The 27,938-nt window shown below is 45.6% G+C and overlaps 2 protein-coding genes and 1 long non-coding RNA gene across 5 annotated transcripts in view; 1 reads left to right on the forward strand and 2 right to left on the reverse strand.

Moving 5' to 3' along the window:
* Window positions 1–20,343, reverse strand: part of VWC2L (von Willebrand factor C domain containing 2 like) — a 45,287-nt gene extending 24,944 nt beyond the window's left edge. The window contains exons 1-3 of one of the 3 annotated variants that reach the window (XR_003380347.2): window positions 19,765–20,339; window positions 17,284–17,750; window positions 1,008–1,137 (exon numbers count right to left, since the gene is read on the reverse strand). Coding sequence is in view for 2 of the 3 variants with exons in the window: in XM_005486880.3 (XP_005486937.1) it covers window positions 1,008–1,137; window positions 17,284–17,694 (541 nt within the window). In the remaining variant the exon portion in view is untranslated. Of the gene's footprint in view, window positions 1–1,007; window positions 1,138–17,283; window positions 17,751–19,764 lie in introns of all 3 variants that reach the window. The other 2 variants (XM_005486880.3, XM_074548037.1) reach the window with 2 other exon arrangements.
* LOC141730432 (uncharacterized) overlaps window positions 18,053–27,938 on the forward strand; it is a 28,012-nt gene continuing 18,126 nt past the window's right edge. The window contains exon 1 of the long non-coding RNA XR_012581921.1: window positions 18,053–19,702. This is a non-coding gene — a long non-coding RNA (uncharacterized LOC141730432). The remainder of the gene's footprint in view (window positions 19,703–27,938) is intronic.
* SPAG16 (sperm associated antigen 16) overlaps window positions 21,266–27,938 on the reverse strand; it is a 372,211-nt gene continuing 365,538 nt past the window's right edge. The window contains exon 16 of the mRNA XM_005486882.4: window positions 21,266–21,599. Within this exon, the coding sequence (XP_005486939.2) occupies window positions 21,418–21,599 (182 nt within the window). The 3' untranslated portion in view covers window positions 21,266–21,417. The remainder of the gene's footprint in view (window positions 21,600–27,938) is intronic.

A 27,938-nucleotide genomic window follows, 5' to 3' on the forward strand; every position in this document is an offset into this window, starting at 1 on the left:
AATATTTTGGAACAAAAATACAAATACAAACCTCAGGATTTCAAGTAATATTTATGGTGTAATTTTCCAAACATTTTTAATTTTTCAAGTTCCTTCAGTAAAAGTATTTTATGTTTCAACTCTTTGCCTTTACTCTGTCTTACAGAGCAGAAAATGTGTTGAAAATGTTATTTGTTCACCAACATTTTCATTTAGGTACAAAAGCAGCCATTACTCTTATCCAGCAGCAGTGATGTATGTAAGAGCAAATATATACGGATAGTGAATTCTAAACACAAGGAGATGAATCCAAGGAGCCATTTCTTACATGTTTAGAAAGCTGTGAAAAAGTTTATGTGCAGCTGCCTTACCTTTTCATCTGTCTTCACATCTACATTAGGAGAATGGTGCTGTTTCAGAGATGTATATGAGTACAGGCTGTGGTGCAAGACCCAGGAGATCTTTTTGGAAACAAGTTTATTTTCCAAAGAGGTACTTTCAGTCATTCCAAAACATTTCTTGAAAGTATTGAGGAATCTAATTCATGAAATCCCTTCAGCAGGACAATGAGGGCCAGTGGTGCACAGAGACTCCAGCACACAATTAACAATGAGGTTATTCTGGGGTTGGGGGTGTCTTACTGGCCACAGGAAAAGTTCTGCCATTGATTTTGGTGAGTTTTCCCTTGGCCTTAGACAATAACCAGTGGTTTGTTAATGCAGGGACAAAGGCCCTCTCTTTTCTCATGTACTTGATTCTCCATTAGACTAATTTTGAGAAAATAACAAAGAAATGAAAGAACAATCACTGACATCAGGACTCAATCCCATAAAACCTCTGTCAAGCCAGCCATTCCATCTGCTTCAAGGAGAAGCCCCAGGCCAGGAAGGGCAGCTCAAATGTTCCCCCCATAACCCAAGCACCAGCAGAAGGACCAGCCCATGCCAATGGAAGCAAACCCCAGTAAGAGCACTTCAATCAAAAGTTCCCTTTGTATCTCTGTTAAAGCCAACACGGTTCTTTCTTACCATTTTTGCAGACAGGACAACACTGCTCTGGCTCATAGACCGGGTTGACACACTCGGGGACTGCGCAGTCTGCTACAACACAGTGAACTTCATTGCTGGGCTCGCAGCGACACCATTCGCATGGCGAGGGCTAGGAACAAATCTCAGGTTAGCCCGTGGCCTCCCGCAGCTCACAAATCTGCAACATTCCCATCTTGCCACAAGATAAACGCATCAGCGTTCAATACCCCTTGACTGAGTCATTCATCATGGCTGATACAAGTTAACCTCTGGCACAACAGAGCAACAGCTGAAAGAGGAAACCACAACATCAGAAAAACCAGCGAGCCTTGTTTTCCCATGCAGAGAGCCAGGTCTTTTTGGATTTTAGGTCCTTTGGCCAAAAACCCTGAGCTGCAGCCTCCAGGTTGTACCTTGCCATACCCATCTGTGTGGCCAGAAGAAGGGCAGGATTTGTGGAAGGTTCATTCCAGGAAGGGAGGACAGGCTGATTTTCCAGGCCATACCCATCTCTCACATAGACCACCAGTGCCAGGCACCCCCAAGCTGTTGGAAGGGTGCTGCTGGCATGGCCTGTCCATCCCCCAGCCTCCTGGGGTGTTTTCATTCCCACTTTTCAGGGCACAAGAGAAAAGTGTTGCTCTTGGAGGGGCAAACCCATTTTATTCTGTTTGTGCAACACCTGCCTCAGGGGTCTGTGAGCACTCCTGTAACACAACCATGAGATCTCAGCCTGGCCCCTCTCCTGCTTACTTCAACAAGGCTTGTGAGCAACAGTCCCACATAAAATACATAAATAATTAAGAGACTGAGTAATTCTGCTGAGTCAGGGAATTCCGATTTACAGCACCCAGCGAAATGGTTTTGTTTCAGCACCACCAATTTGGCCAGGAAGCTCTACCCACCAAATTGCACAGAGTTGTTACTGTCTCGACCTTTAAAAAGCTGTGAAAATCTGCTGCAAACACAGAAAGGTCAGTGTTTTAAGGTTCCCAGTGCCTTATGTGTGTGCTGGTGTCATGAAAGCATGGCAGCAGAGCTAAGGAAGGAGAATAAAAGGAGAATGAAAAGAAAATAACTTCCTTTCAGTATCAGTAGGTTTGATATGTAACTCCCAGTTTCTCAGCATCCATCACTAACATTTCAGTGAGTAAATGTGGGTATTGGGAAAAAACATGCTTTATGTCCATCTGCAGCTGTGGGAATTCCTCAGTATTAAAAAATATTACTCAATATTAGAAAATAAAGTGGGATGCAAAGAAAGAAGGATTCATGCTGATGTATTTCAGACCTTAGTGCTGGGTCACTCATTTCTACAAGACAGATATAACCTGTGAGCCCTGTTTGTGGCTTGTAAGAAGCTCTTCAGTTCACCTCTAAGAAGCTTCATGTGTCTTGAGTCGAATAATTTATTCCCAGGAAATTTATTTCTACCGTCAAATGCACTAATTAAAGCTTCCCTTGCTTTGTCTCAGCATCTGCAGTCTATAATTCCCATCACCTCTCATTTGCTCATGGCTTTGGCAATTTAGATAAAATCAGCACTCCTTGAGCAAGGGAAGAAGTGTGTGGAGGTGGAATTCCTCTCTCTAATTATCGCTCCTCTTTCAATCCTGCTTTGATTTCTGTCTGAAGCACCAGGAATCTAAATTCATTTGACTGACATTTCTTATTCAAGGCTATTTAATAGGAAGAAACAATACAGAAGCAAACAGACAGAGCTATTTGCTGAGGGATCAATAAGAAAATTGCTGCTTTGTTTTTACTCATTTTAATCACTAATTATAAGGAGCAGTAGAGCTAGATCTTGTGATTTGTGGAAGCTTTCACTGACGTCTCCTCCAGGGCTTGTACCCATCCTCACAACTCCAGTGGCTGCAATGCTGAGGAATAAGTGATGCTTTTCCAGGGCTGCAGCCCAAAGAGGATCAGCACAAGCAGAAGCTGCCCCTGAACGACTCTGCAGCTGAGCAGATGAGACATGACACACACATCTCCTGCTCAGCCTTGGTGCTGCAGCCTGACAATGACACTGTGACAAAGCAGGATGTTGCCTGATGCTCAGAGCAGCTTTCCAAGCAGGAGGAGCTGCACACAATTAGAGAAGGAAAGCACACCCTGGCAGAACACAGGGAAATGGTGCTTTCAGAAGGCTGACCTAGAACAGAGTTAAAGAATAAAGCAGGGATTTATTAAAAGGCCTCAATGGATGCACCTTGGGCAGGGCAAGAGCCCAGCCAGGGCTGCACCCAAGATGAACCAAAACGATCACAAAATGCCTGACCAGTCACAAGGGCTCACGCTTTTATAAGTTTTGGTCCATTTACATATTGGAGTTAATTGTCCCATTACAGCTTTAGGCTATGAAGTTCCATCCTCCTTGTTTTTCTCTCTTCAGTCCACTGTTTATGCTTTTTGGGCCTGGAGCTTGTAACAGCTGTCCTTGGACAAGCTGGAAAAGGATTGTTGTTCACCTACCCTGTGAAGAGAGCTTGCTAACACTTAGTATGAAGCTCAGAGTTACACACTAAAGCAGCACAGAATCTGAACAATATAAAAGCCAAAACTTAAGGCATCATTCCCCCCTTTAGAGGCTCGACCTAAGCCACCAGATGAAAAGGCAGCTTTGGCATGAACCAGACCTTTCCCTGCCACCTCCTCCTCCTCATTGTTTTAAGGTCAAGCCACTTGATCTTGCCACCAGGATCTTCTCTGTCTGAGCACTTAGGTCACTTGTCAGTGCCACTCACCATGGGGGACTCCTGCCCTCCTGCCCACTTGGCTGATGAGAGCCTGGGCACTTTCTTCCATGGGATGTGCTTTGGGATGTGATCTGCAAATCCCTGCCCGTTCAGAAAGGACTTTGCCCCAGGCACACTGGTTGAGCATTTGAAACTGTTGTCTGCAGGCTCTGTATCCAAGCTATTGCTTTCCCTGGTGCTACCTTTCTTGTGGAACAATTCTGGGACACTGGCCAAAAAGTCCTCTGTCTGTTGGTACAGGCAGCAGGAAGCCCAAGCAGCAAAAGGACAAACTGGGAACCAGTGAAGAACAGGGAACCACCAGAGGATGTCATTAAGTTTTGTTTCCTGTTTCCCAATTTAAAGATTTATCTCCCATGAAAGAGGGGTGGTTTACACTTCTGTAGCCACCAAAGTTCAAAGAACAGTTCCAGAAAAGGAGCTCTCATCCCTGCTGAAGGATACTGAAAAAACACAGGGGGTTTTCTGGAGCATGAGGGAGAGAGGACACTGTCCCACATGAACAGTGCAAATGCGTTATCTGTGTCCCTTTAACTGGTATTCTGGAAAGAGTGTTAAGATCAAAGGATCACAAAAGGTGGTAATTTACTCACTCCTGTGTCCAAGGCAGAATAATCTCTTAGAGAACTCTCTAGGGAAGGATTTATTAGGCAGGATTTCAAGAGCTGTTGCTGAAGAAACATTCTGACCCCTGCCCAAAAGGAAAGGGTGCTCCTGATGCCCAGCCACAACATGGACACATGTCCACACCATTCCATGGTCCTGCAGTGCTCAATATGATTCCAGAAATGGCTCAGGAGCAAGCTGAGCCCTTCTGCAGAAGGCATCAGTCAGTAGAGCAGCCTGACTTGGCCAAACCAGTGCAGCACTGAAAGTCTTCTTACCCCCTCTCCACTCCTCATGGGGTGAGAGCAGTGACCCTCAGAGCCAGTGGGGTGATACATTCTTGGATGCTGTTGGCAAGGGAGGGCCAAGTCAAGCCAAGCTGGTGGGAAGCAGACGTGGCCAACATCTATCCACCCTCCATGGGCTTTTAACAGCAGCTGAAGTGGGACACAGGGCACAAGGGGCCTTCTCAGCCTCTGCACTGACCCTAATCCCCCTCTCCTTCAGCCAGTCACTTCAAACAGACCAGAACAGCACAACCCATTCATACCCACCCCTGAGATCACAGCCCTATTTCTATTTCTCTTCTGTTCTACTGATCTCAAGGAGGACCTTGATCAACCTGAGCCCAGGTTTGGCTGGGAGGGCAGGTTCAGTCCCTGGGCAGTCCTGTGTGGGACGGCCCCATCACACCTCAGGATGGCCAGAAGGAGCCAGCACTCCCTCTGTTGTGTGCCTGGCAAACCTGAGTCTCAGGTGCTGTCAAATGGGAAACATCTGCAATCAGCAGAGTTTGTTAACAATGCAAGAAGGAAGGGAAATTAGAACAGAGAATAGAAAATACACACGGCTAATAAAGATTTTATGTGCACGGGCACATAATGATAAACTTGATAGACGACATAAACAAACACATGGAAAAGGCAGCAAAGGCAACAGAATGAAAAACAAGATACACCCTGAGCAGGGGAAATGAGGAAACCAACCAGAATATGGGTGCTCCACCTCCTGATCTTCACTCCTGCACCCACACACACCAGCTCCCCACTGCTTTCACCCTCTTTTTGGAAGCAAATGCCAGCAGATGTAGGAATTATGACTGCTAACATCATCCAGCTACTCCTCTCTTACAATGTTGGGCACCACCTGGGTCCTTCTTTAGTCTGCCACAAGGTTTCAAAAAATTTTATACCTCTGAGAGGTCTATTTTGTGAGCAGGCCATCTAAAAGTCCTCTAAAAGGTGGGCGCCCATAGAGATCACACAATCAAACAATTCTTTAAGCAATACTCTACAAAACTGGTTATTTCCAAATATAAGGGAGAGGTGGAGAGAAGAACATGGAAATCTGAATTCAGAACTCAGAATGGTTAAATCTACTCCTTTATGTTTTTCTACAGCTGAAGAGATCTGAATCAAACTGGTACAATCACACCAATAATTGACACACAAAACTTCAAGATTTTAGGCAAGACTTTGCAAGAAGCACCTCAGTCATCTCCTTTAGTCATAGGAATTCTCTTGTTGCAAGTACTTACTGAAACTCTTCTCTGTATTTCTCCCTTAGCTCATGTCTTGGCCATAGCTACAGCACCTGAGCCACCCCTCCGCTGCCCCAAACATGGGAAATGATTTTCTATGTCCTCACCAAGTAGGGAATACTCTCCCTGAGTGAATGGAGGAAGCACATCTGGATCTGTGAAACATCATTTTGCAGCCCTCCTCTTGCCTGCCTGCAATCAGGATTTCTCTGTCTTTCTGTCTGCTTGTCCATCACTGCTGCTTCTACACCAGCTCTGGAGAGGTGGAGAGGGAGTGATTTACCCAAGACAAACTAAAACCCCTACAGATGACATCTGACTGATACTTTTTGTTCACCTGTTTGTTCTGTCAGTCAATGAGAAACCATTTCCCTCACTTTCTGCTCTGCTGCCACATTCACCAGGCTAACTGGTTTCCAAAGCCAGGAGATGTCTCGGAACAAGTTTGTCGCAGACATTTCTTCATAGAAATCTTTTCTTTGAGATTTGTCTTTCTTCTGGGAAGCAGAGCCCCAGAAAAAGAATGTAAACAAATTGTTGTCAGCTGCTGTGAAATGTGGCAGGGGTTCCTGTGATTTGCCCTCCTTCCATGTCTACCATTAAGGGCCAATCACAGGAGCAGCTCAGGGGAGATTCCTTCAACACAGAACTTTGTTATTCATTTCCTTCTATTCTATTCTTAGCTTAGCATAGCAGTCTCTGCAAGCTCTCTCTTTATTCTTTTTAGTATAGTTATAATGTATCATATATTATATATCAATAAATCAAGCCTTCTAATCAAGAAACAAGATTCTCGTCCTTCTCTCACCACAGTGACCGTCTAAAGTCGCTGTAATACAAGTTTGCAGTTCTCTGTGATCAGTAGGGATTCTTCCAGCTGGCTTTGCTCAGACTTGGGGTTTGAGGCTCATACCCCTGCAGGAGCTGGGAAAATGCTGCTCATTTTCCAAGCAGCCTTCCAAGATTAAAGTGCTGTTTGGCACCTGAGGATTTCAAGAGCCAGTAGATCTTGTATCATTAAAACTGTTACTCCTGGAGACCTTCCACTCCATGAATTTGGACACCAGCTCCTCCAGGCATGTTTAGCCCAGCCATTTCTTAACACTTAGGACCTCTCCTCACTTTTCCAAGAAAACGCCTTGAATTGTGAGGCATTTTCTTTGTACCTGGGTTTTCTGCCTCATGGAAGAAGATTTACATCTTTGCTGAAGTCAGGCTGCTCAAAGCCTGAGATGCAGTAATCAGGATTCGTTGTGCTGCTCTCTTCCCCTCCTTCCTACAGCTCAGCCTGAAGAGTTTTTGTACAAGGCTGTGCCTTAATCCCATCCTGGAAGCTTCACCTCATTGCCAAGGTCCCATGAAGTGGCGCAGAAGGACCTGCCTGACACACAGCAGCCCTTCACCAAGCAGACACAGCTCCTACCAGCTGCACAGCAACACAGACTTCACAGCTCTTGTATCAGGAATACTTGACTTTTTTTTGAGGGAACAAAATAAGTGTTCACAACCACCTATTTTGTTACAATGCACCCACTGATCATCATGCAGGGGCTGCATTGGAAGACAATCCAAGTATTTTCACTGAATACTGTTATTGAGGCCTGTGGTGTTCTTCAGTCAAAAAGGTGAATTTATAACGTGGCCCGAATGACTGAAGCAATCTGCTTGGTTGACTGGAACACCAAGAGGGGTATAAGCACAAAACTAAGCCAGTGGGCTTGACTCTGAGCTCTGGGGAAACCCAAGGAGTCATCACATCAGAGCAAAGGCAGAGGAGATACCAGGACTCTCTGTACCACTGCAAACCAAAATCAGGCATTTCAGCTCCCAGCTCCTTCAAACACCAAAATGGACGTGGTGTGTAAGGATGTTCCTCTTCTAGGTGATACTGCAAAGGGAAAAAAATGCTTTTCTTGGCAGTTTTACTGATTCTGGAGTTGAAATACTTTCTCCCCCTTTGAGAACTCTTTAGAAGAAGAAGTGCCAACCCCTTAAAAAGGAAGTGCCATCCTCTGCATTTCTGCTGATGCCAAGGTGGTTTGGGATGCAATGGATCTCAGCTGGCAGCTCTGCACACTTAAGGCATCACTGCCATAGATTCAGATCCACGAGCTGTATCCACACTCACCTCCTGCCCACACTCTGGCTGTGTCCCACCCCTTGCAAGTGCTGGGCTCCAAGAAAAGGAAGGCTGAAAGCCATGGCTGCTGTCAATCCCTCCCTCTTTTAGTTTTCAAGAGGCTCCCAGAGAGAATCCCTCAGCCAGGCTGGACTGAAGGCATCCTGCTCGATGCAGACAAAACAGCAGGAACAGCAGAGTGATGCAGAGTGACGTCTGTCAAATTGGGCACTTCATCTCAAGAGGAGCTGTAACTTTTAATGACACTATGGACAATGGCAATTCTGATGGAAATTATCCCTGTAGCTACAGTTTCAGGTGGGGAATTTATTGGCAGGAAGCAAGAAAGGGAAGAAAGTTTGAAAGGACCTGATGAATAAATCTGGAGGCAAAAATGGCTTCCATATTATGGCTGAGGTGGGAAGTCACAAACCAGGGGAGAGGAATAAAAGAGGAACTGGGATAGCATTCATCAGAGATACTCCTGGAGGAGAAATTAGAATCATTTTCATTGTTATTGAAATTGCCTGTGATCTCAGACAGATTAGGAAAAGATTGCAGGAAAATTCAGAGAGCTTTCAGCTGAGAAATTTTGCAGGTGCCAAACTTGTGGAGAAGGAGCTGGTGAACAAGTTCCACCTGAAGGTGGGACTGAAACCTGCCCACTTCTCTTCTGAGCTGCTCACTTGGCTTCACTACAAGCAGTGCATAAAGAACTATCTCATTTGTGTTAAAAATTTGGTAAATGGCTCTGTTGTATGTGCCAATACAAAAACCCTCAAAGTGCAAAAAAAATTCTCTCATTTTTGTCACTTACTTAATAAAATAAAAATCATCCAGCCAGCTAGTGGAGATACAATATAAATTATACTAAAAAAACTGTAACCACCTGGATTTTCCATAGGTGGAAAGTTGCTCAAATCAACAATATGTTGAGTAATTATAGACAAGCACACTCACTGAAAACACCATCAGGTTGCAAATGACTTTGCAACAGGAAAAAACTATTAAGTCATTAGATAATTTATCTGCAGTGAAAAAATTGGAGCTCTATCCTACTTATATGGAGCCCTAGCAATACAAATGAACTTTGCCATCCAAAAACTGAAAAATGCTTGCACCACACTGCAGATTGGCTAAACCAAGCACCTGGCATCCAAGAAGCAGCAGAAGCAGATGCTGAGATTCTGTTTTTAAGGAAGCCTTCAACACACACACAAATAATGCTAACACAAGAGTCTTTCCAGGCTGCTGGTGACCAGGCTTGGATTTTGGAGCTGGAAAAGCACAAGGATGCTCTAATCCCTCCAGGCTGTGTATTCCTCTCATTCCTCATTCCCATGCCTGTCCATGATCATGAACAACATTGCCATTCTTTTGGGAACACTCCTGGGGAGCCCTATAGATCAGGAAAGGCAATGAGGGGCACAGAAGATGCACCTCATCCTGGCTATCCTGGGCCCACATCTGATGAGTCAGGGCTCTGATGGCTTTAGGAGCTTTGTACTCACAGATTTGCTCTGTGCCACACAATTTGATGAGTTTACAAGGCTCCTGGAACCCTGTCTGGATCTGAAGAGTGACTCCTCCATTAGCTGATGAGAGACAACCTTGAGCTGAGTCCTGGCCCCTTTTCCACCAGAGCTGTGTGTCTGCAGTCTCGTGGCTGCTTTTCCCTCCCGAGAGCAGCAGCAAAGCTTTCTGTGAAAACATGACTTTGCATTTCTTCCGTGAGAACGCTCTCCTTGCTTTGATCTATGTCTCCTTTTATTCCTTACAATAGTTGCACCTCACCTGCCCTGGGGCTCTGTCACTTTGCTGATAATTTTTATGACTCGATGACAATGGTGTTTTAGTTCAGACATGCCCAGTGCCCAGGGAAGGGGACTCCATCTGAAAGGTTACAGTCATGACAGATGGCTCCAATGCGTGAAGTGCAGTCCCGCTCGGACACAGACAAAATGTCTGGGTGTGCTTCACCTTTGTTAAGCTGCTTTTAATGTCAGCAAGGGAAGTGAGCCCAGCTGGCAGCTTTCTGCTCTCCATTCCCTCCTGGTTGGCTTCTGCAATGAAAGAGCCATATCCAGGAGAAAGCCTCCTGGAGCAGGGAGAAAGGAATGGAGGCCCTGGTCACAAAGGTGATCCCTTTTACACATGTTTTCCCTATACCTGAGCCTGCTGTTTCCTCCTTTGTGCACACTGAGAGATGGGAGAAGGTGGTGAGACCAGCTCCATGTACTGATAAAACACTGAGTTTCCATTATGGAGGAAGGTCTAATACAACCAGACATCACTGGGGAGGAGATGTGGACCTTGGTCCTGTTCCTTCTGCAGCTGCCAGGGAGGTTCAGTCCCTCAGGGGATGCCACCCTTTGGTTATGAGCACAGGCTGGGAGGGATCTGAGCTGAAATCAGGTTTGAATGGGTTACCTGTGATGAGAGAACACACTGGGCTCTGCTTACACAGGAGCACACTGGGCTAACCCTCAGTCACAAAGTTTTGCTGACTGGGATGACCACAGTTCAAACCCTACTGCTTCTCCAAGCATACTGATTTCACTGCAATTCCCAAAGAATTACCTCTGATACTACCACAGAACAGAGTAAGGAAGCCTCACATCCTTATTTTGCAACTGGACTAAGCACTGTCACTACCTAACTTATCTAATTACAGCTTTTAAAACAGTAACTAGATTAATTGGCTGATTGAGCATTTTTTTAATGAATGCAATTCTGCATAGAGCACATTCCAGTGACAACAAACACATACCTGCACTTCCCCTCCCTCTGGCAGGAAATAGTTTCCTAAAAAACCTTCTCACCAATGAGCTCTGGATGTTTCTAAGGATGACATCCTTCTTCCTAAGCTGATGACCTGAGGACCTCCTGCTCAGCAGCCCCAGAGAAACAGCCTGGGTGACAGAGACAAACAGCTTGGGAGAGCCAAGGATGAGCAGGTCTCTCCTTGGCCCCACTGAGCACAACAATAAAGCCTCAGACTTGATTTTACCACTCTTGGTAACACCTGCAGGTACTACATATTCCATTTTCTTACCAGTAAGGCTCCAGCAGCCATGGAGGGAGGGCAGGGAGGTGCCAGAGCTTCTCCACTGGCTGTGCAGAGATATCCCCTCTCCTTCAGCCCCCATTCTGGAAGCCAGCAGAGCTGATGGGCTTTTTCCTGCAGTGAATCACTGAAAGCCCAGCCCCAGCTCTGGCAGAACAACTGTTGGGCACACATTCATTCCTGTGTCATATTTACTGGGGAAATACCAATCCCTTGGGATTGCATGTACAGCCTGAGCTCTGCACTGTGACTAAAACCAGGGGCCTGTGCTCAGTTCCTGCGGATTCTGAATAGTGGGGATTCAGGTTTTGGGTCTCATCCATTTCAGTGGAGAGCTCTGAGACAGTTTTGCTCAGACTGAGCTCTGAGCTTTTGAGGCCTCCCATGTATTACTGTGCTCTAGGGAAGAAAATTCCATGGATTTTTTTAGCCAAATTCTGAATAAAGCCCACCTTCTTCCACCTATTGTAACAATATATTTGTGCATAATGTGATATATATGTTACAGAATCAGTAGCTAAATTCACAGCATAATTTTAAAAATAGGTTTCACTATAGATCAATATGTGACAGGCCTATCTATTTTAGTATGTTTTCTTGGTACAAATTATGACAGAAATACAGTAAGTCAGTAATTTTAGATTCCTTTGCATAGACATTGTCACTGTAATTTTGCCAGGAGGGAGATAATAAATCATACTTTTCCATCTGACTGATGTTCTGTTTCCCCTGTCTGATTTCAATGGCTGTGTGCTATCTTCAGAGCTGGCATTGTTCATGGCTCCTTTTATTAAAGCACAGGCACGTTATTGAAATTTCTTTTGTATTATCATTTTCTAGCCATATGTGAAATTGCAGAACACACAAGAAGGGAAAAAAAAAAAAGCCCCACTTGTTTGAATCATAGTTGAAAAAAAAAGCCTGCTGCACACATCTTGGAGAGAAAAATGCCAATATTACAATGGGGGACCCATGCTGGCCCTCTCCACCCAGGGCTGGCACACTCTGGTTTCTCAGAGAAATGTTCTCTAAGAGCACCACCCCAAGGGCTCCATTCATATTTGATAAGCTTGCACTCCAAGGCTGGGTACCTGGTGGTCTGAGCCAGGCTGTTGTTCACACCACTTAAATTCTATTTCTGTTCAGAAATTTCTATTTCTGGCACACTTCTGGGGGGTGGGGAATCCCTTTTTGGTTTCACTGCCTCCTTTTCTCCAGCATCAGGATGGACACACTGTATTTTAGGGACTGAGAGCTGCATACCTGCCTGCATGTGCCTTTTGATGAGAGGCCTTGCTTTGCTCAGTTAAATTCAGGTAATTGCATTAATAAAACATTTTAAAGAGAATTACCAAAGGAGAAGGAGGTGCCACTATTCTGAAGTAAAGGTTTCCATAATGAGCTGAGAATCAGTGGATGATAATGCTATGCTTACACAGTCCCTCATATATTTTGGGTTCTGATTACACCCTGAAGAGCCCTGCTAGAGCTGTGTCCCTACTGTGCAAAGCACTGTTCAAGAAGACATAAAGTCAGCAAGATACAAAAACCTTCACTGAAGGATTACAGGTGATTTGTGGACAAAACAAAGCAATGAACTTAAGATATAGTGGCAGGGAACAGGGGAGAGAAAAATAAAGTAGAATTTTAGCAATGAAATCCTGCCTCTTTTCAAGTCAGCAAAAACTTTGCCCTGGAAAGAAAAATGTCACCTTCCCTGCTTTTTTTTTTTTTTTTCTCTTAACAGTGTGAAGGAAAAGGGCATGAGCAAGGTTTGTTTTCCCACCTCTCCACACTTGTGCTGATGCAAGGGACTAACCCTTGGGCATTACATTTGTCAGTGAGGATAGGTCTGGGAGGAGGCAAGGTGGAAGGGGAGAGGACAAGGAAGTGGAGAAGTCATTGGGAAGGGCAGGCAAATAAAGGCAGCAGCAGAGGATAAGCACTGGCAGAGCCAATGGCTACAGGAAATTGCAGCTCTGTGCTTGGAAGAAAGAAGCCACTGAAGAGCACCCAAAAAATGTCCAGAGTGTTTTCCAAACTCAAGTTCCCAACTGCAGGTTGAAGCTGCCCTTCTCACTTGAACATCAGCAGGAAGGCCCAAAGCTCTGGTGTTGCCACCCAAAGGATAACTCACCCAACTGAATTATTCTGCCAGGCTGACACAGATATTTCAATGTCTGTGCTTAGGAAATCCCTGCCACTGCCCTGGAGGAGGATGGCACCATGCCCACCCTCCTGCAGGGACAGGGAGCAGTCCCTGCCTGTCACTCTGAAATGGAGAGAATATTTCAAGATGTCAGCTTGACAATCTCTTGTGAACTGACCATTTATCTCCCAGCAATGGCATTTTGCTACACATCCAGAGGTCTGCAGGAGGTGATTGTGGATGTGCCTCTGCTGGGTGATGAGAGACCCAGGAAGTTCAGAGCTGATAGTGGACTTTCCAACCTGACAACCCAACCCTCTTCCAGGGGCTCCTCACTGTGGCTACAAACACACTGCATCCATGCCACAACTGCATTTCTCAGAGGTGTGTGCTTTTCTGCCAGTAAGTCATGCAAGAGAGCAAACACTAATCAGCACTTGGGGACACTGCTGCCTCAGTGACATTTGCAGAGCTCTCCATCAGCTGCCAATGAACATCCATCACCCTGCAGAACACTGCTCAGCTTCCCATCAGTGCTGGCTGGGGACACTGATCCCACACACAGCCATGGGGACCTGCAATAACCAACACCAGTCTCCATTTGCTTCTTGTCTGGCTCTGAAAGACCTCTGCTCCTACAGGTGAGCACAGAGCACCTGGGCTCAGAGCTTAACCTGCAGGACTGAAATCAAAGCAAGGATGATGTGGGAGAGAAAATGCAGCTGCCAAGTGACCCTGAGAGCCCCTGCCAGATCCCTCTGGAGAAAAGAGCCTGGGACTTCCAGCACCCTTCACACCTTCCCTGCAGCCAGCACAGCTGCCTTCAGCCCTGCTCTGAGGGGGCACTGGGGACCTGAGATACCACATTGCAGTCCAGCAAAGAGAAAAGCAGAGAACAAGATGGGAAATAGAGAGAGGGATCCCAGTACAACCCCCCAGACCTGCCCTCTCTCCTGCTCCACAGGTATCAGAATCATGACCTCCAGGCATCAATCTGCATTTTAATCTGCACATTTGAATCAGATCATGGCTAACATTACAGAGATTGTGCTGGCCGTTTCTGCAGGTGGAACCCCAGCCTCAGCCAAAGCTGGGGGCAAATCCCACTGAAACCAGGGAATGAGTCAGGCCCCAAACCCACCAACATCTCCCACAACCCATAAGAGATAAAGATGCTACGAAGATGCTGCCTGGGGTTACTAAGCCATCTGTCAAAGCCACAACATTTTACAAAAGGATACAAGAAAAATTCTCAATGGGTTTGGATTTATAATTGAACTTCAGTTCAGTATTTCAGTAGTACATGTTAATGATTGAGGGGCACAAGCATAAATATTTGGACAGCTGTCTAAGTTACATGGCTTGTTGGCATGTTTGTATTTTGTGCTTATGGCTATTATGACTCAAAAAATCAGATGTACAAGATCTGTTCACTAGAAGAAAGCTAAATATTCAAGAAATGGGCCTTTGTAACTACTCCTTTACCCTGACAGCATTGCAGTTACTGCCAGTGGTAAGAAAAACAGATTGAATCACATTTCGATTTCTCACCCCAAAGCTGAGAAAAAAAAATCTAGAAACAGTTCACCCAACTGGAAACCTCTCATAGATATTGATATCCTAGGAAAAAAATCCAAGAGAAAAAAATTAATCCCAATTTGTGAAAGATCAGGCAGCTGAAATTTCTACAAGATGAGTCAGTCCTGGCACACACACACAGACACACACTTGCAAAAGATTTTTAAATAGAGGCTAATTTCAGCTGAAACTCAGCAGTGACAAGCACTTCTATAGATGACTATTTGGAATCTACATACCAGCACGAGTAAATCAAGTGGGTGAAAGGGTTCTGAGACCACATAAAACAGTGCCTCTGTGTCCACTGAAAGCAGCCTGGGCTTGAGGCAGAACAGCCTCTGACTTCAGTGTGTGCGCAATGGATGGGAGAAAGTTTGCAGACATTATAAATTCAACAGGATGAGGGAAGAGCAGAGCTCAGAGCCTGTAAAACCTAGGAACTGCTCCAGATTTCATCTGCAGAGATAGCAGGTATAATCTTTCTTCTGCTGAAATAAACAACAAAATGCTTGGATGCCTCATAAAGTCAAGACTTCAGAGCAGCAGCTTCCTGAATCTCAAAGTTCTGCCTTTCCTATAGAATTTATAAAGTCATAGTTCACAGGTGCTTCTTTATTCCCCACAAAACAGTGATCTTCCATTGTCTGACTCTCCTACAGAACTTCGAGGGGAAGCAAGCAACCCACTGTTTATTCTAGGTAAACACAGAGGTTTCCAAAACATTGGTTTCTGCTCTATCCCACAACATATTGAGCTTTCAGCAAAACACAGGTCCAGGTCAAAAGTTTGCCTGCCAGCTAAATAAAGTGTGAAGGATCTGCCATTAGCTCTGGACAGAAGGTTACTGTGTGTCACAGTGGTGTGACACTGTCTACTTTGTGCTTCCCAGAGGGTGCTGCAACTTTGCTTTCCACACAGCACCCCGAGTGCTTGAATACAGCAAGCAGGGAACCAGATGGCTCCTAACTCTCTCCAACAGCTTTTCTCTCCTCTATTCTGTTTTCCTAGAGTTTAAGCTGTTATCAGGATGAAATTATTTCTTTCAGAAAAAGAGATCACTACTTTTCCACTTAATTCACACACAAAAGATACTTTGATGACAAGATCTACTATCCCACTGAAATCTCTTCAGAGTCCTTACAAATTCCTGCTTCCTACAAACGAGACCTTATAGCTCTCACATGTAAACCTGACCACCTAGGTGGGGTATCTCACCACTTGACAACAGAGCTGTCAAAGTGGGACCACTGAAATGTGATCATGGGATGGACTTGGGCCTTGTCAGGGCAAGAAGAAACTGTTATCTGAGCAGTTATATCAAGTTCAGCATCTTCACATCCCTCAGCAAAGCAGAGCAGGTTGGTCAGGGTGGCCCTCAAGGAGATGCCCCTCATACATTTGCTTTATCCTGTGCTTGTGACATTAAACTGTTTTGTCCAGATTCAGTGACTGCAGTTCCAGATGGACAGAGAAAGACAAACACAGCACACATGATAGAAGAAAGGAACTACTAACTGCTACCTTCCCTGAAAATGCCCATTTCTGTGAAAAACAGAAGTGCCATCTATGTTACTGAGAACTGGTGAAGTACTCACACATGTATGAAATTATTTTCCTTGCAGGAAAGACAACAAACTGGCCAAGTGCATAATAAAATCTGGCACTCAGCCAGGGAGAGTTACAGGCTATTGTAAATTATGGAGGTTCAACTCAAAGCCACATGACCTGAACAACAAACTTGTGTACCTAGAGCTTTTAAAGCCCCTGTTCTTCACTGGGAAATGCTGTTTTCAGAATTGAATAGCACAATTGACAGCTCGTGATCAAACTCATTAGAATGAGAATTGCGGGTTGTGTAGTGGTTTTGGAAAACACTGACTTGTTTTTAAGATCTATTTCAGGATTTCTTTATGACATTCCTTACAATAACTCCACCATTACAATGAATCCCCATGCTTCTCTTTGCTTGAGATGCTCATCTGCCTAGGATTTCATCTTCTCCATTCTAGACAGCCTCATCACAGTTGAAATGAAAAAAATAAATAGAGTTTACCATCTACTTATTTGCAGGCTCATATAGTTGTGAGTAACAGCCCTCAGTACCATGGCATCAATTTTTTGCTATCCAAATTGCAAAAGGGGTTCTTAAAAAGCACTCAGTAGTGGGTTACACAGCCTTGGCAGTCCAGCATGAGCCATGCTATGAGCAAAGCAGGCAGATGCAGAGGGCTGGCAATTCCCTCAGGGGCTTTGACTGACCACTGGCCCTCAGGGATGCACACAAAGGGGAGGTGACAGCTTTTACATGAGCCAGATCTGCATCACAGCTAAAAATGACTTCAACTTCAGCATTCATCAGTGGCAGTAAGCAAATACTGAGTGCCTTTGAGAGCTCCCACCAAAAATACAATTCCTAAAGCATACTAGTAGGAAATACTGAAGAAAGGTTCCATACCTTAAATTCCTCCAAGATTTTGTAATTTTTCCCATGATATTCACAAAAGTTTTTCACTTCTTTGCATTCTGGACAGCATCCATTGTGTTCCACTTTTGTGCACTTTGGGTGGATTTTAGGGCATTCTGGTTGATCACAAACAGGTCCATCCTCAGTACAGACACAGGGACAGTTGGAATGTCCTGGGAAAAAACGTTCTCCCAGTTTGTACACAAAGCCACTGTCATCCACACAGCCCTTCCCCCGGTAATCATCAAAGATCAGATTGTCATTACTGGAGGTCTGGTCCCCTTCGTCAGCGGGGTAATCTTCATGGTTGATGGCAGCTGGAGTGACCAAACCAGGGAGCACAAACAGAAGTATCCAGGCTTCATGGATGTGAAGAGCCATCCCCCTCCTCAGCTTCTCCATGGGACCTCAAAGCCAGATACAAACAGTTGCTTCCATAGGGAGACCAGTGTTGTGGTCTGAAAACAAACAGTTTCAAGTGAGAGAAAACTCAAAATTCAAGGAATACTGACTTATAAAAGTCATTGTTTCAACCAGTACCAAGGAATAAATCAAAGTTTTTAACTATCACTGTTTCATTTGAATTAAACCTCTTGTTAACTATTGGCAAAGAGAACAAAGCATGTGAAATACCTAAAATTAGATACACATGCCTGGAAGCATATGACCATAAAATACCTCTGAAGGAATGGTGGTTCACAGAATCATTTAATTTTTACTTTCCTCATTTTTGCAGCTGAGTTTTTGGATGCACCAGAAATTAAACCAGCTGCCTGAAATCTCATGGTGATGGGCAGCTCGGAGGGTTTTGAAGCCAAGTTTAAGGATGGTCTAAACCTCCTGTGGTGGCAACTGTCCCCTGGTGCTACGGATGGAGCACAGCCCACTTCATTAAATCGAGGTGGGAAACCCGAGCTGAAAAAGGAGTTAAACATAATCTGCTGTCAGATCTGTGTCAGATCTGAAAGATGGTGCTGGGTTAACTTGGGCTGCGAGAGGTGGAATAGTACAGAATCTTATTTACAGCATTTCTGAAGAGGGACTTTTGGGCTACCAACACAGCCCAGCCTGCAGCAGGTACGTTTAACCCTGCCAGAGGCAAAGATGCGATTCACCACCTCCATTATTCAGCATTTCAGTGATTCCCAGCAAAAACCGCCGAGTGCAGGACGTTAAATGCCTGCATAATGCATGGAGCCGCTGAAACGTGTCGGCCTGATTAGGCTGGAAGCTTTTTAAAACTTCGGGAGCGACGGGCGGTGAGCTGTGCTGGAGCGGAGGAGTGAGCACGGAGCCCGGCAGGGAGAGGGGCTCTCAGCGACCCCCGGAGAAGGCTCCGTGCCGGTGCCTCGGGAACACCTCTGGCTGCCCACAGTGCCACATCACCGCCACCAACCTGCCCACACACCAGTGCAACCCCGGCAGCAAACTGGTTTCTGACCCCTCTTAAAAAAGTATTACAGGAAACTTTGAAATGAGATGAAATAGCAGCATTACACGGACTGCAGAACTACGGAGGCAGATGCTGGCACAAACCAAAACAAGAAGGGCTGTTGGGGTGTGTGTCATCATCCCTTCTCTTCCTCCATTCCCAGAGCATGCACACACAGGCACACGGAGTCTACACAAACATGCATTAACCCACACACGCGTACTGCCCCCACCCCTCGGGGTGACATTTTTATATACTGGCTTTTTTGGTGGACTGCAGATGTTCAGCAATTAATTCTCCCCTAATTGAAGCGAAAAAGGAGCAGCAGGAGGAGAAAGCTTTAATCCCAGAGAAGCAGCTAAAGGATCCTGTTGACCAAGCAGTTTTCCCGAAGCCACAACAGAGGGAGACACCGGATATTACACAAGATTTATCAAATTCGAAAAGATATCTTCTTAATTGAAGTACTAGCTGTGATTCCATCACAAGGACTGTGCACTCCTATCAGCAATATCTCGTGTAACATGCTGTTTGGAAATCCAGCGATTCATGCAGATACGGCTGCTTTACATATCTATAGAGCAGAGCATCTCCCCACCTAACGCTACAGGTAGGTTGCAACACTGCAGATTTGTGGGCATTTAGGGGGAAAAAAAAGAGCAGCAAACAGAGCCATTCATATCTGAGGAAATGTGAAATACTTGTGAGAATTTGCTGGAGTTTTATGAGGAAGCTGTCAAAACAAATGTGTGCATATATATATATGTATATAAAAGTTCTCCCCAGATATTTTGCTACAGCAGCTGAGATGTCCCACAGCAACTCACAGGCACTCGGCTCGATCCTGGAAATCAGACAGACTGCAGACGTCTTGCACGGACACATTTCAACAAGTAAACAAATGCTGCTAGGCTCAGAATTAGTTTGCAGCTGGAACTTTCTCATCATTTCTCATCCTGAGAGGGGCCAGGATCGTAGGTAAGTCTCTGAAACGTTTCCATCCGCCTTCCCTCACCCCAAGTAAATAATTCACACCTTACCTGATCGGGCTGGATGTGAAAGCTGAGAGGGGTCACAGGCCAACATGGACTGAAAGGTTAGAAACAGATTAGTGAAAGCAGTTCATCCTAATCACGTTTTCGGTGTTGACTCACGGACAATCCCTTTTCCTCCACCTCCCATCGCAAAACGGGAGCGCGGCAGCCCAGCAACCACAGCATGAGAACTGAGCTTTAACCCGGCGCCGACGATTCAGAGGGAGCAGGATTCAGGCGGTCCGGAGGCTGCGATGCCGCGGAGAAACCCCGGTGCCAGCAGCAGAGTCATCGCGGAGAACTTGGGCTGCATCTCCTCAGGTCTCGGGGCGGGCGGGGGAGAGAAAACAACCCATCCCTGTCCCCTCCCTGTGCCCGGCGGATCTCCTGCGGCTCCAGCTTCGCCTCGGCGGGGGAAGGGGGGGAGCGATCGCGGGTTAGGCGGGAGGCAGGCGGGGGAGGGCGGGCGCAGGAGCCCCGCGCCCGGCGGGCGGGCGGCCCCCGCGCCCCTCCGGGGACTCCCCGGCCCGGGCGCCGGCCATGCCCGCGCCGCGCAGCTCCGCGCTCCCTGCCTGCCCCTATCACGATTAATTTTGCTTCTAGGGAGGTGGTGGTAAAAAAAAAAAAAAAAAAAAAAAAAAAAAAAAAAAAAAGAAAAAAAGAAGAAGAAGAGAGAAGAGCCGGGGGGGGTAAAACCCAAAAAATAATGCAGGGGCGGGGCGCCTCCGCCCCGGCCGCTGCTCCGCCTGCCGCCGGCTGGGGCGACGGCTCTGCCCAGAGCTGCCGGTCCCCCTCAGATCCACCGGCTGCCGTCAGATCCGCCGGCTGGAGCTCCTGTCAACCCGGCTCTCTTCAGCCCAGTTCCCCTCAGATGCACCGGCTGGAGCTCCCCTCAGCCCGGCTCCCCTCAGATGCACCGGCTCGGGCTCCCCTTCAGCCCAGTTCCCCTCAGATGCACCGGCTGGAGCTCCCTTCAACCCGGCTCCCCTCAGTTCTACGAGCTGGGGCTCCCTTCAGCCCGGTTCCCCTCAGCCCAGCTCCTCTCGGCCCCACAGCCCCCTCAGATCCACCGGATGGGGCTCCCTTCAGCCCAGTTCCCCTCAGATCCACCGGCTGGAGCTCCCCTCAGCCCAGCTCCTCTCGGCCCCGCAGCCCCCTCAGATCCACCGGCTGGGGCTCCCCTCAGCCCAGCTGCCCTCGGATCCGTGGGCTGGGGGTTCTCTCAGCCCCTCCGCTCTCTCCAGCTCCGGCTCATCGCCGCTGCCCCGGCGGTGTCCGGGAAAACATCCCCCATGGCCGCATTGTGGAAACTTCGCCTCATCTTCCCACAGGCGGCTGCGCCGGGGAAGGGGCGCCCCGGCTCCTGTGGCTCGCGCTGCGCTACATTAAAAATCAATCTCCTTGCAATTCGGCTGCGCCGGCATTAGGCGTCATTGTAAAGCTGTTTCTCCAGAAACCGCCAAAAGAGAGATTCTTGGCCTTGGGGAAAACGCGGTGACAGCAGGAAGAGGGAGAACTAGAGGGGTTTATTTGGATAAAACGCTAAATAATGCTCCGTTTGGGCGAACATTGCCCGAATAGCGCAAAGACGAGCTAGGAAGCTATAAGCGCGCAGTGCTGCCGTCAGACCTCTCTCGTGGAAGGCGATGTCACTGAGTGTCACTGTGCCCAGCTCCAGAGACAAACCCTGCCATCGGCACCCGCGGACAGCAGCGAATCCTGGCTGTGGAAGCGCACGCAGCGCACCTCGACCCCGGGGCCGCGCAGGATGGAGAGCTGGCCCACGGCCAGGGACAGCACCTTCACGGAGCCCTCGCTGCTGGCCAGAGCCACCAGGTCACCTGAAACACACGGCAAAGGCATCATCGAGGTTGGCAAAGGCGCGGGAAGTTTTGAGATGTTGGCTTTAAAGAGACTCGCGTGTACTCCTGTTTTCTGAGATAAATTAACAGAAAGTTGGATGGATCAATAACAATGAGATTGGAGTTTGGAGTAATTTGGCCAGTCTGGAGACCTCATGTTCTCCTCACAAGGAGCCTGGCTACTTAGACAGAATGACAGAATCTGCTCAGTTGGAAGGGACCCACAGAGATCATGGAGTCCAACTCCTGGCCCTGCACAGGACACCACAAGGGTCACACCATGTGCCCAAGAGCATTGTCCAAACCTTTCTTGAACTGTCAGGTTTGGAGCTGTGACTATCCCTGGGGAGCCTGTGCCATTGCCCAAACACCCTGTGGAGGAAGAACCTTTCCCTTATATCCAACTAAACCTCTCCTGACACAGCTTCAGGCAATCCCTCAGGTCCTGTCACTGGTTCCCAGAGAGCAGAGATCAGTGTCTGCCCCTTCTCTTCCCCTCAGAAGGAAGTTTCAGGCCCCAGTGAGCCCCCCCCCTCAGTCTCCTCCAGCTGAACAGACCAAGTGCCCTCAGTCCGTCCTCACACAGCTTCCCCTCAAGGCCCTTCACCATCTTTGCTGCCCTTTGGATGCTGTCTAATAGCTTAATCATTTTTTTATGTTACACTGATGAGAAGTGCACACAATACTCAAGGTGGAGCAGACCAGAGCAGGACAATCACTTATATTTAAATACAGTTGTTCAGGGACAGATTCTGAAACACAGACTGAGCACCAGAGGAGTAGATGCTCTCCTAATACCTGTAGGTATCAATATCAGACCATGATTTTGACACTCCTTTTCTTGTACCACTCTGAGACATGAGGATATGAGTTTTCAGCTGAATTTCCAGAAGGTCAGGCATCTAACTATACTGAGTGCTTGCTCCCTTGTATCCTTATGGAAAAAATTATAATTAAATCCTTAGTATAGAACAGGGTTTAACAGTAGAAAAAATAAAAGAAAACCTAAAAAAGGTTCTAAGGAATTCTCAGTTTCCATGTGCTTTTTGCAAATCAAATGGACTCAGTTTTGAACACTTTTAAGGAAGCAGAATGTGTTTATTATCTTCCTGCTTAAATAAAAGCAGAGGTAATAGCTGGTAAGTGACATGTTTGAAGTGCCTCTTATCCAGCCTCCAGATAAAGATTCTCCTTTAGAAATTAACTATAATAATCATGAGTTTCATGTACAAAAAAAAAAAAAAAAGATCAATACATTCATTTCAAATCTAATGTGGCCCTAACAACAATGGGATCACTGTAGTGTCAGTCATGATCTTGGTCAAACACTTTTTTCTATTTAGAGCAAGTTCAATACACCCTGCGAGTGATTACAGCTCTTCTTATGTATTGAGATTTTCTCTCTGAAAGCAAAGACATCACCAGCAGAAGAATAATTGAAATTGACACAGACCAAGTCCATCTGGCACCAAGGTCATAATTTTTGGGAAGATTATGAAAAACAGGAGATATTTTTCTATTTTTAGTAACTCAGGTTATTTACCAAATAGCCAATGGGAACATACTGCCCAACAGACATGAGCATGGAGGAATTTATCCCAGTTTTAACACTTCAGGGCCCTGGGTGTGCCTATGTGATGCACAGTTTATGCAGGGAATATATTGTCCCTCTGTTCAAACTAAGTCATAACAATGATGCTGTCTGTTCTGCTCATGAAGATCTGATGGCTTCATTTCACCATTTATCAAAAGAAACACGTAGCCTCAAACAGCTTACAAATGCACTGAGAATATCTAACCACAACTTATGCTCAGTGTGGTCACGGATATTTGTGCAAGAAAGGGAACTAGCAAGTAGAGCTAACCATGATAAATATGCCCTATTTGCAAACCTTTACAACTACCCGGCTTCTTCATCTAGAACAAAGCCTGACACAGCAAAGATCTGTAGGATGGATTAGAGTGTCCAAAGCAGCAGATGTGAATATTTATTATAAACTCTCCTCCCGCAAGTCTTTGCTGACAGAAGCATTGCATATGGATTGCACTTGCAGCGAGACTCTCCAGGCAATCGCTGGATGACTTCTCCAGGAGCCAAACAAATGCCATTCTGCCTGCAGCCCTGACACCACAACAGCTGGGCAGGGGGTTAATGTCACTTCCAGCTTCTCAAAACCACTAATGAACCCAGTAGTTACAGACAGGGACAGGCAGGAGAAAATATCTGGACAGCTGCTGTCCACTTCCAGAAAGCAAGGGCAGGACAGAATGACAGCTGAGACAAAGCTTCAGCTCATTCCCTCCTTGGGCTGAGCAGGGCAGGGGCAGACCCCAACCCTGCATTTTCTGCCTGCTTTGCTAGGTAAGCCACATGCCTGAAGCAAAACCATAACACTCATCCTGTGAAACGACAAAGCCAAGAGGAAAACAGAGAGGGGATCAGTAAGAAGCAGCCAGCTCGGAGGTGCAGGAGTACCTGCACTGCCTCCATCGCTGGCACTCACTGGGGGAAGGATGGAGCTCACCTGGCAGCCCTGGTGAAGGATGATCCATTCCACAGGAGTTTTCCCTGAGTTAGGGTGTGTTACTATCACTGCCCATGACACAGCCACCTCCTGGCTCAGCAGCAGCAGGGTGCACAGGCAGATGTGTGCGAAGGGGAATGCACAAAATGACAACATCTCATTTCCCTCACCCTTTATGTCAACACTGATCTACAGGCTCATAACCATTTGCTCATTATAATGTAAATTTACTCCCTCCTTCCTTCCAAAAGGAGATGTTTCATTTTGGGAAGAGGGAACAAATTGTGTTTTATTGCTCTTTCAAGATTTTTTCCAATTAGGAAAGCAAACAAAAACTACTACATAATTGTGATGCAAAGCTGTATTTTAATGAAGGATACTTACTTGTCACTAACAAAGGCACTTTGATAGAACACTGGAGGAAGATAAAAGCCTGAAGAGAGGTAGTTCTTCATACCTCTGACCCAACTGTCAGGTGGGGCTGGTCTATGCAAACTCACTGAACTGAGCAGTTAGGCTGATTTGCATTGAAATGAATAGATTCTGCTTAGAAGATGCAAAGTCTCCAAGACTCTGACCTCTAGATCTCACAGCCTCTAGATCTCCAGCTCACAAGGCTTCCAGAACCTGCTCTGGATCTCTTGGTGAACTTGGCAACATGGGGAGATAAAGTGAAGCTTTGCTCTGGCTGGCCCCACGCCAATCCTGAGCTCAGCCTTCTTCCTCGACCTGGCACACAAGGAGTGATGACAAAGCACATTGCCACCACTCAGAGACCCTAAAGCAGCAGCCTTTGTGCTAGTCACAGCTGATTTGCTGTTGCCCAGTGCTAAACACAAGTACTAATTTTTCTGATGTACCCCTATTATGTCCTTAGAATAACATAAGCTCTGACCATCTGGACACTTGCTTCAAGAGGGATGTAGTGAGTTGGAAAAGGTAAAGAAAGGTAGCAAAGCCAATTAAGGGTACAAACAACTTGTGTGCAAGGGATCCTTGAGGGGATGACAGCTTAGCCAAGAAAATGGCTAAGCTGTGCATTAAAATGTACTTGGCTGATGGTGCTTCCTCCATGTGTAAACCTCAGGCTTCAGCCCTTCCTTGGGGATCCACAGAGAAATGTGGAGCCAAGCCAGACCCAGATCACCCCTCCAGAGGTGGTGAAACACAGGGTTTCCATGAAAACTGTATGTATCCCACCTCACCTGGGAGCTGCAGGGCAGCCAGGATCTGGAATCTCTGGACAGTCACCTTTCTGCTTGGACCAGACTGAGTGTTCTCTGGGGAATCACTGCAATTTCAGCACTCTTTTTTGCCCAGTACTGCTGTAGGTTTCCAGTCCCAGTGTCCTACAGACAACTACTCTGTTCTTGTCTCTGGACTGGCAATGCTCTTCGGTTTAGGCATTGATTAATTACAATGCAGTGCTGTTGTTTGGGCTGGAAATACATTTGTACTTAAAACAATAAAAATCATCCATGCCCTTCCAGAAGAACTATTCCTGCTACTGAAACTGTATATCTACACTGTTTTGAGACAAGAGCTGAACCCTAAAATCATTTAGTACCTCAGAGACAGTAATATTTTAGTAATTTTTTTTTTTTTTTTTACTTTTAGGATACATACCCCACTCTGGAAAAGGGGGTGGTTAAGATTAATTATGTTGTATGCAAATCTGTTCTTGTACATTTTCCAAATGTACATAAAGTTATGGGTTTGATAAAGACCATAGCCATAAAGTGCCAAAAGCAGGAATCTGGCAAAAATCCCACCAAATTTACTGGAGTGTCCATACTGACCTAAACATGTGAACTTAAAAACAAAGTTACTGCATTCAGTGAGGCTCAGTTGTGTTAGATAAAAGTAAGCAACCTGCTTTTCCTCATCTTGCAAGGAACTTTACATACCTAAGGAAAAGAATCCTAAGGAACCAAAGCCCTTTCTGTGAAATCAGTATGAAATCCATCTCCTAATTTGAACTGGTGGATAAATTTAAAATAGGGCAGGCATGTTGAAGCAATCTAATTTGTTACTGCATTTCTTCAGAAGACAGAACTAGACAAGATTAATTTGCTGGGTTGATGGTTCCAAATTACTTGGGGTAAAAGGAACAAAATCTGTACTTGTCAAAAGACAGTTTGACAATTTATATTTCAGGAGAGCCTAACAGAAATCACAGCCACGATAACTGTGTTCTTTGTACAGTGAATTTTGAGTGAAACCTTGCCAGGACCACACTACACTCTGCTTTACATGTCCAAACAGCTGCAAACTGTGACAGGTTTGGAGCAAACCATCCCCACTGCTCACTGGTGAGCCTTTTTATATGCCCATTAAACATTTAACTTTTCTTTGGGCAAATTAATTTACTCATTCTGTAACATCTCATTATCAAATAGTCTGAAAAATTCTGTTTTAGCCCACCAGTATTTCATGTTTCTGGAGCAGTCTAGCAGCTTCAATGCTAATAAAATATTGTTGTAACAAAAGTCACAAACTCTGCAGATCCCCAGGCACATTCCTTGTGATGACTGGCACTGTTTGCTCACTCCCAGTAACATTTCCCATAGACTCAGCAGCTCAGGTGAAGTCTTCTGCTCAGAAATGGGGCACAACAAGGACAGTGACAGATCAAACCCTCTCCTCCTCTCAGAGACAACAGAGCAGTCGAGGAGCAGGAATTGGGCAGCTGTTTCTACTAAAAGTACAGCAGTTACTTTAGATTTCCTTGCAAATAATTCTGATGTGATAACTTCCCCAATTTAAAAATTACTTGCACTGCCTAACTATAAGCAAAACATCCACCTTCAAAGACAAACCCAGCTATTTCTGGGTTTAAATTAAAAATAAAAAATCTTGCATGGATTGAAGAAATTCTGTTTATCATAACTGCATACAGAAGCGTGAGACCATTCCTGATGGCAGAGATGAAATAACATATCAAAGAAAGAAAGCAAGAAAAGCTTTGATCAATAGGGAAATGGTTTTTATACACATCAGAACCAATTTAAAGAATTCTCTAGGATCAATTTAGATAGACAGAAATGCTTCTCAGCATTTATTACCTGTGGAGGGAATATTGATCCTATCCATTGATTTCTCCTGTGCATGTAGAGCAGCATCTGGTTTTGTTGTGTGGGTTTCTTCCCAAAGAAAGATGACTCAAAGTGGAAGGTATCAAGAAACTACTTATATTTTAAGGATTTACATTAATGGTTCAACCAATGTCATCACTCAGAACTTTTAAACTCTGTTCAAGAATATTCAGAATGGAATTTTGCTTAATTTTGGCACATGATTGTTAGTCAATGGAATATATTTTAAGATAAGTGGGGTTTTTTGAACCTTACTTACCAAAGGCTACCATTTCCTTACATTACACAGTGCATCAAACATATTTTCTTTCCCGTTCCCTTTGTAAAAGGAATGTCTCTTCACAATAATGTTACAAATTGCACAGCCCTAATGGATTATATTCCCTCTGAATTTAGGTCTTTTATCATTATTGGAGCTGCAACTATTTGCATCTTCATCAGGATCCCTCAGCCTGGAGTCTCCTAACAATTGGGCACCTCTCAAGTGAGGTGTGAAAGGTAAAAATACCCAGTCCCTCCCTTTAGTAATCTGCCTAACAGTTAATGTGCTTGCCTACATAAAAGTAAATGGAATATTTACAAGGGCTGCAAACTATGATTGCAGTGGCTGTAGATAAAATTCTTCATTACTGTCACACTAAGCAGAATGTTATTTACCAGGCAACTGATTTCAACATATGATAGATGGTGGACAATTT

The sequence above is a fragment of the Zonotrichia albicollis genome, chromosome 10 (assembly GCF_047830755.1).
Source record: "Zonotrichia albicollis isolate bZonAlb1 chromosome 10, bZonAlb1.hap1, whole genome shotgun sequence".
Classification (NCBI taxonomy): Eukaryota; Metazoa; Chordata; class Aves; order Passeriformes; family Passerellidae; genus Zonotrichia; species Zonotrichia albicollis.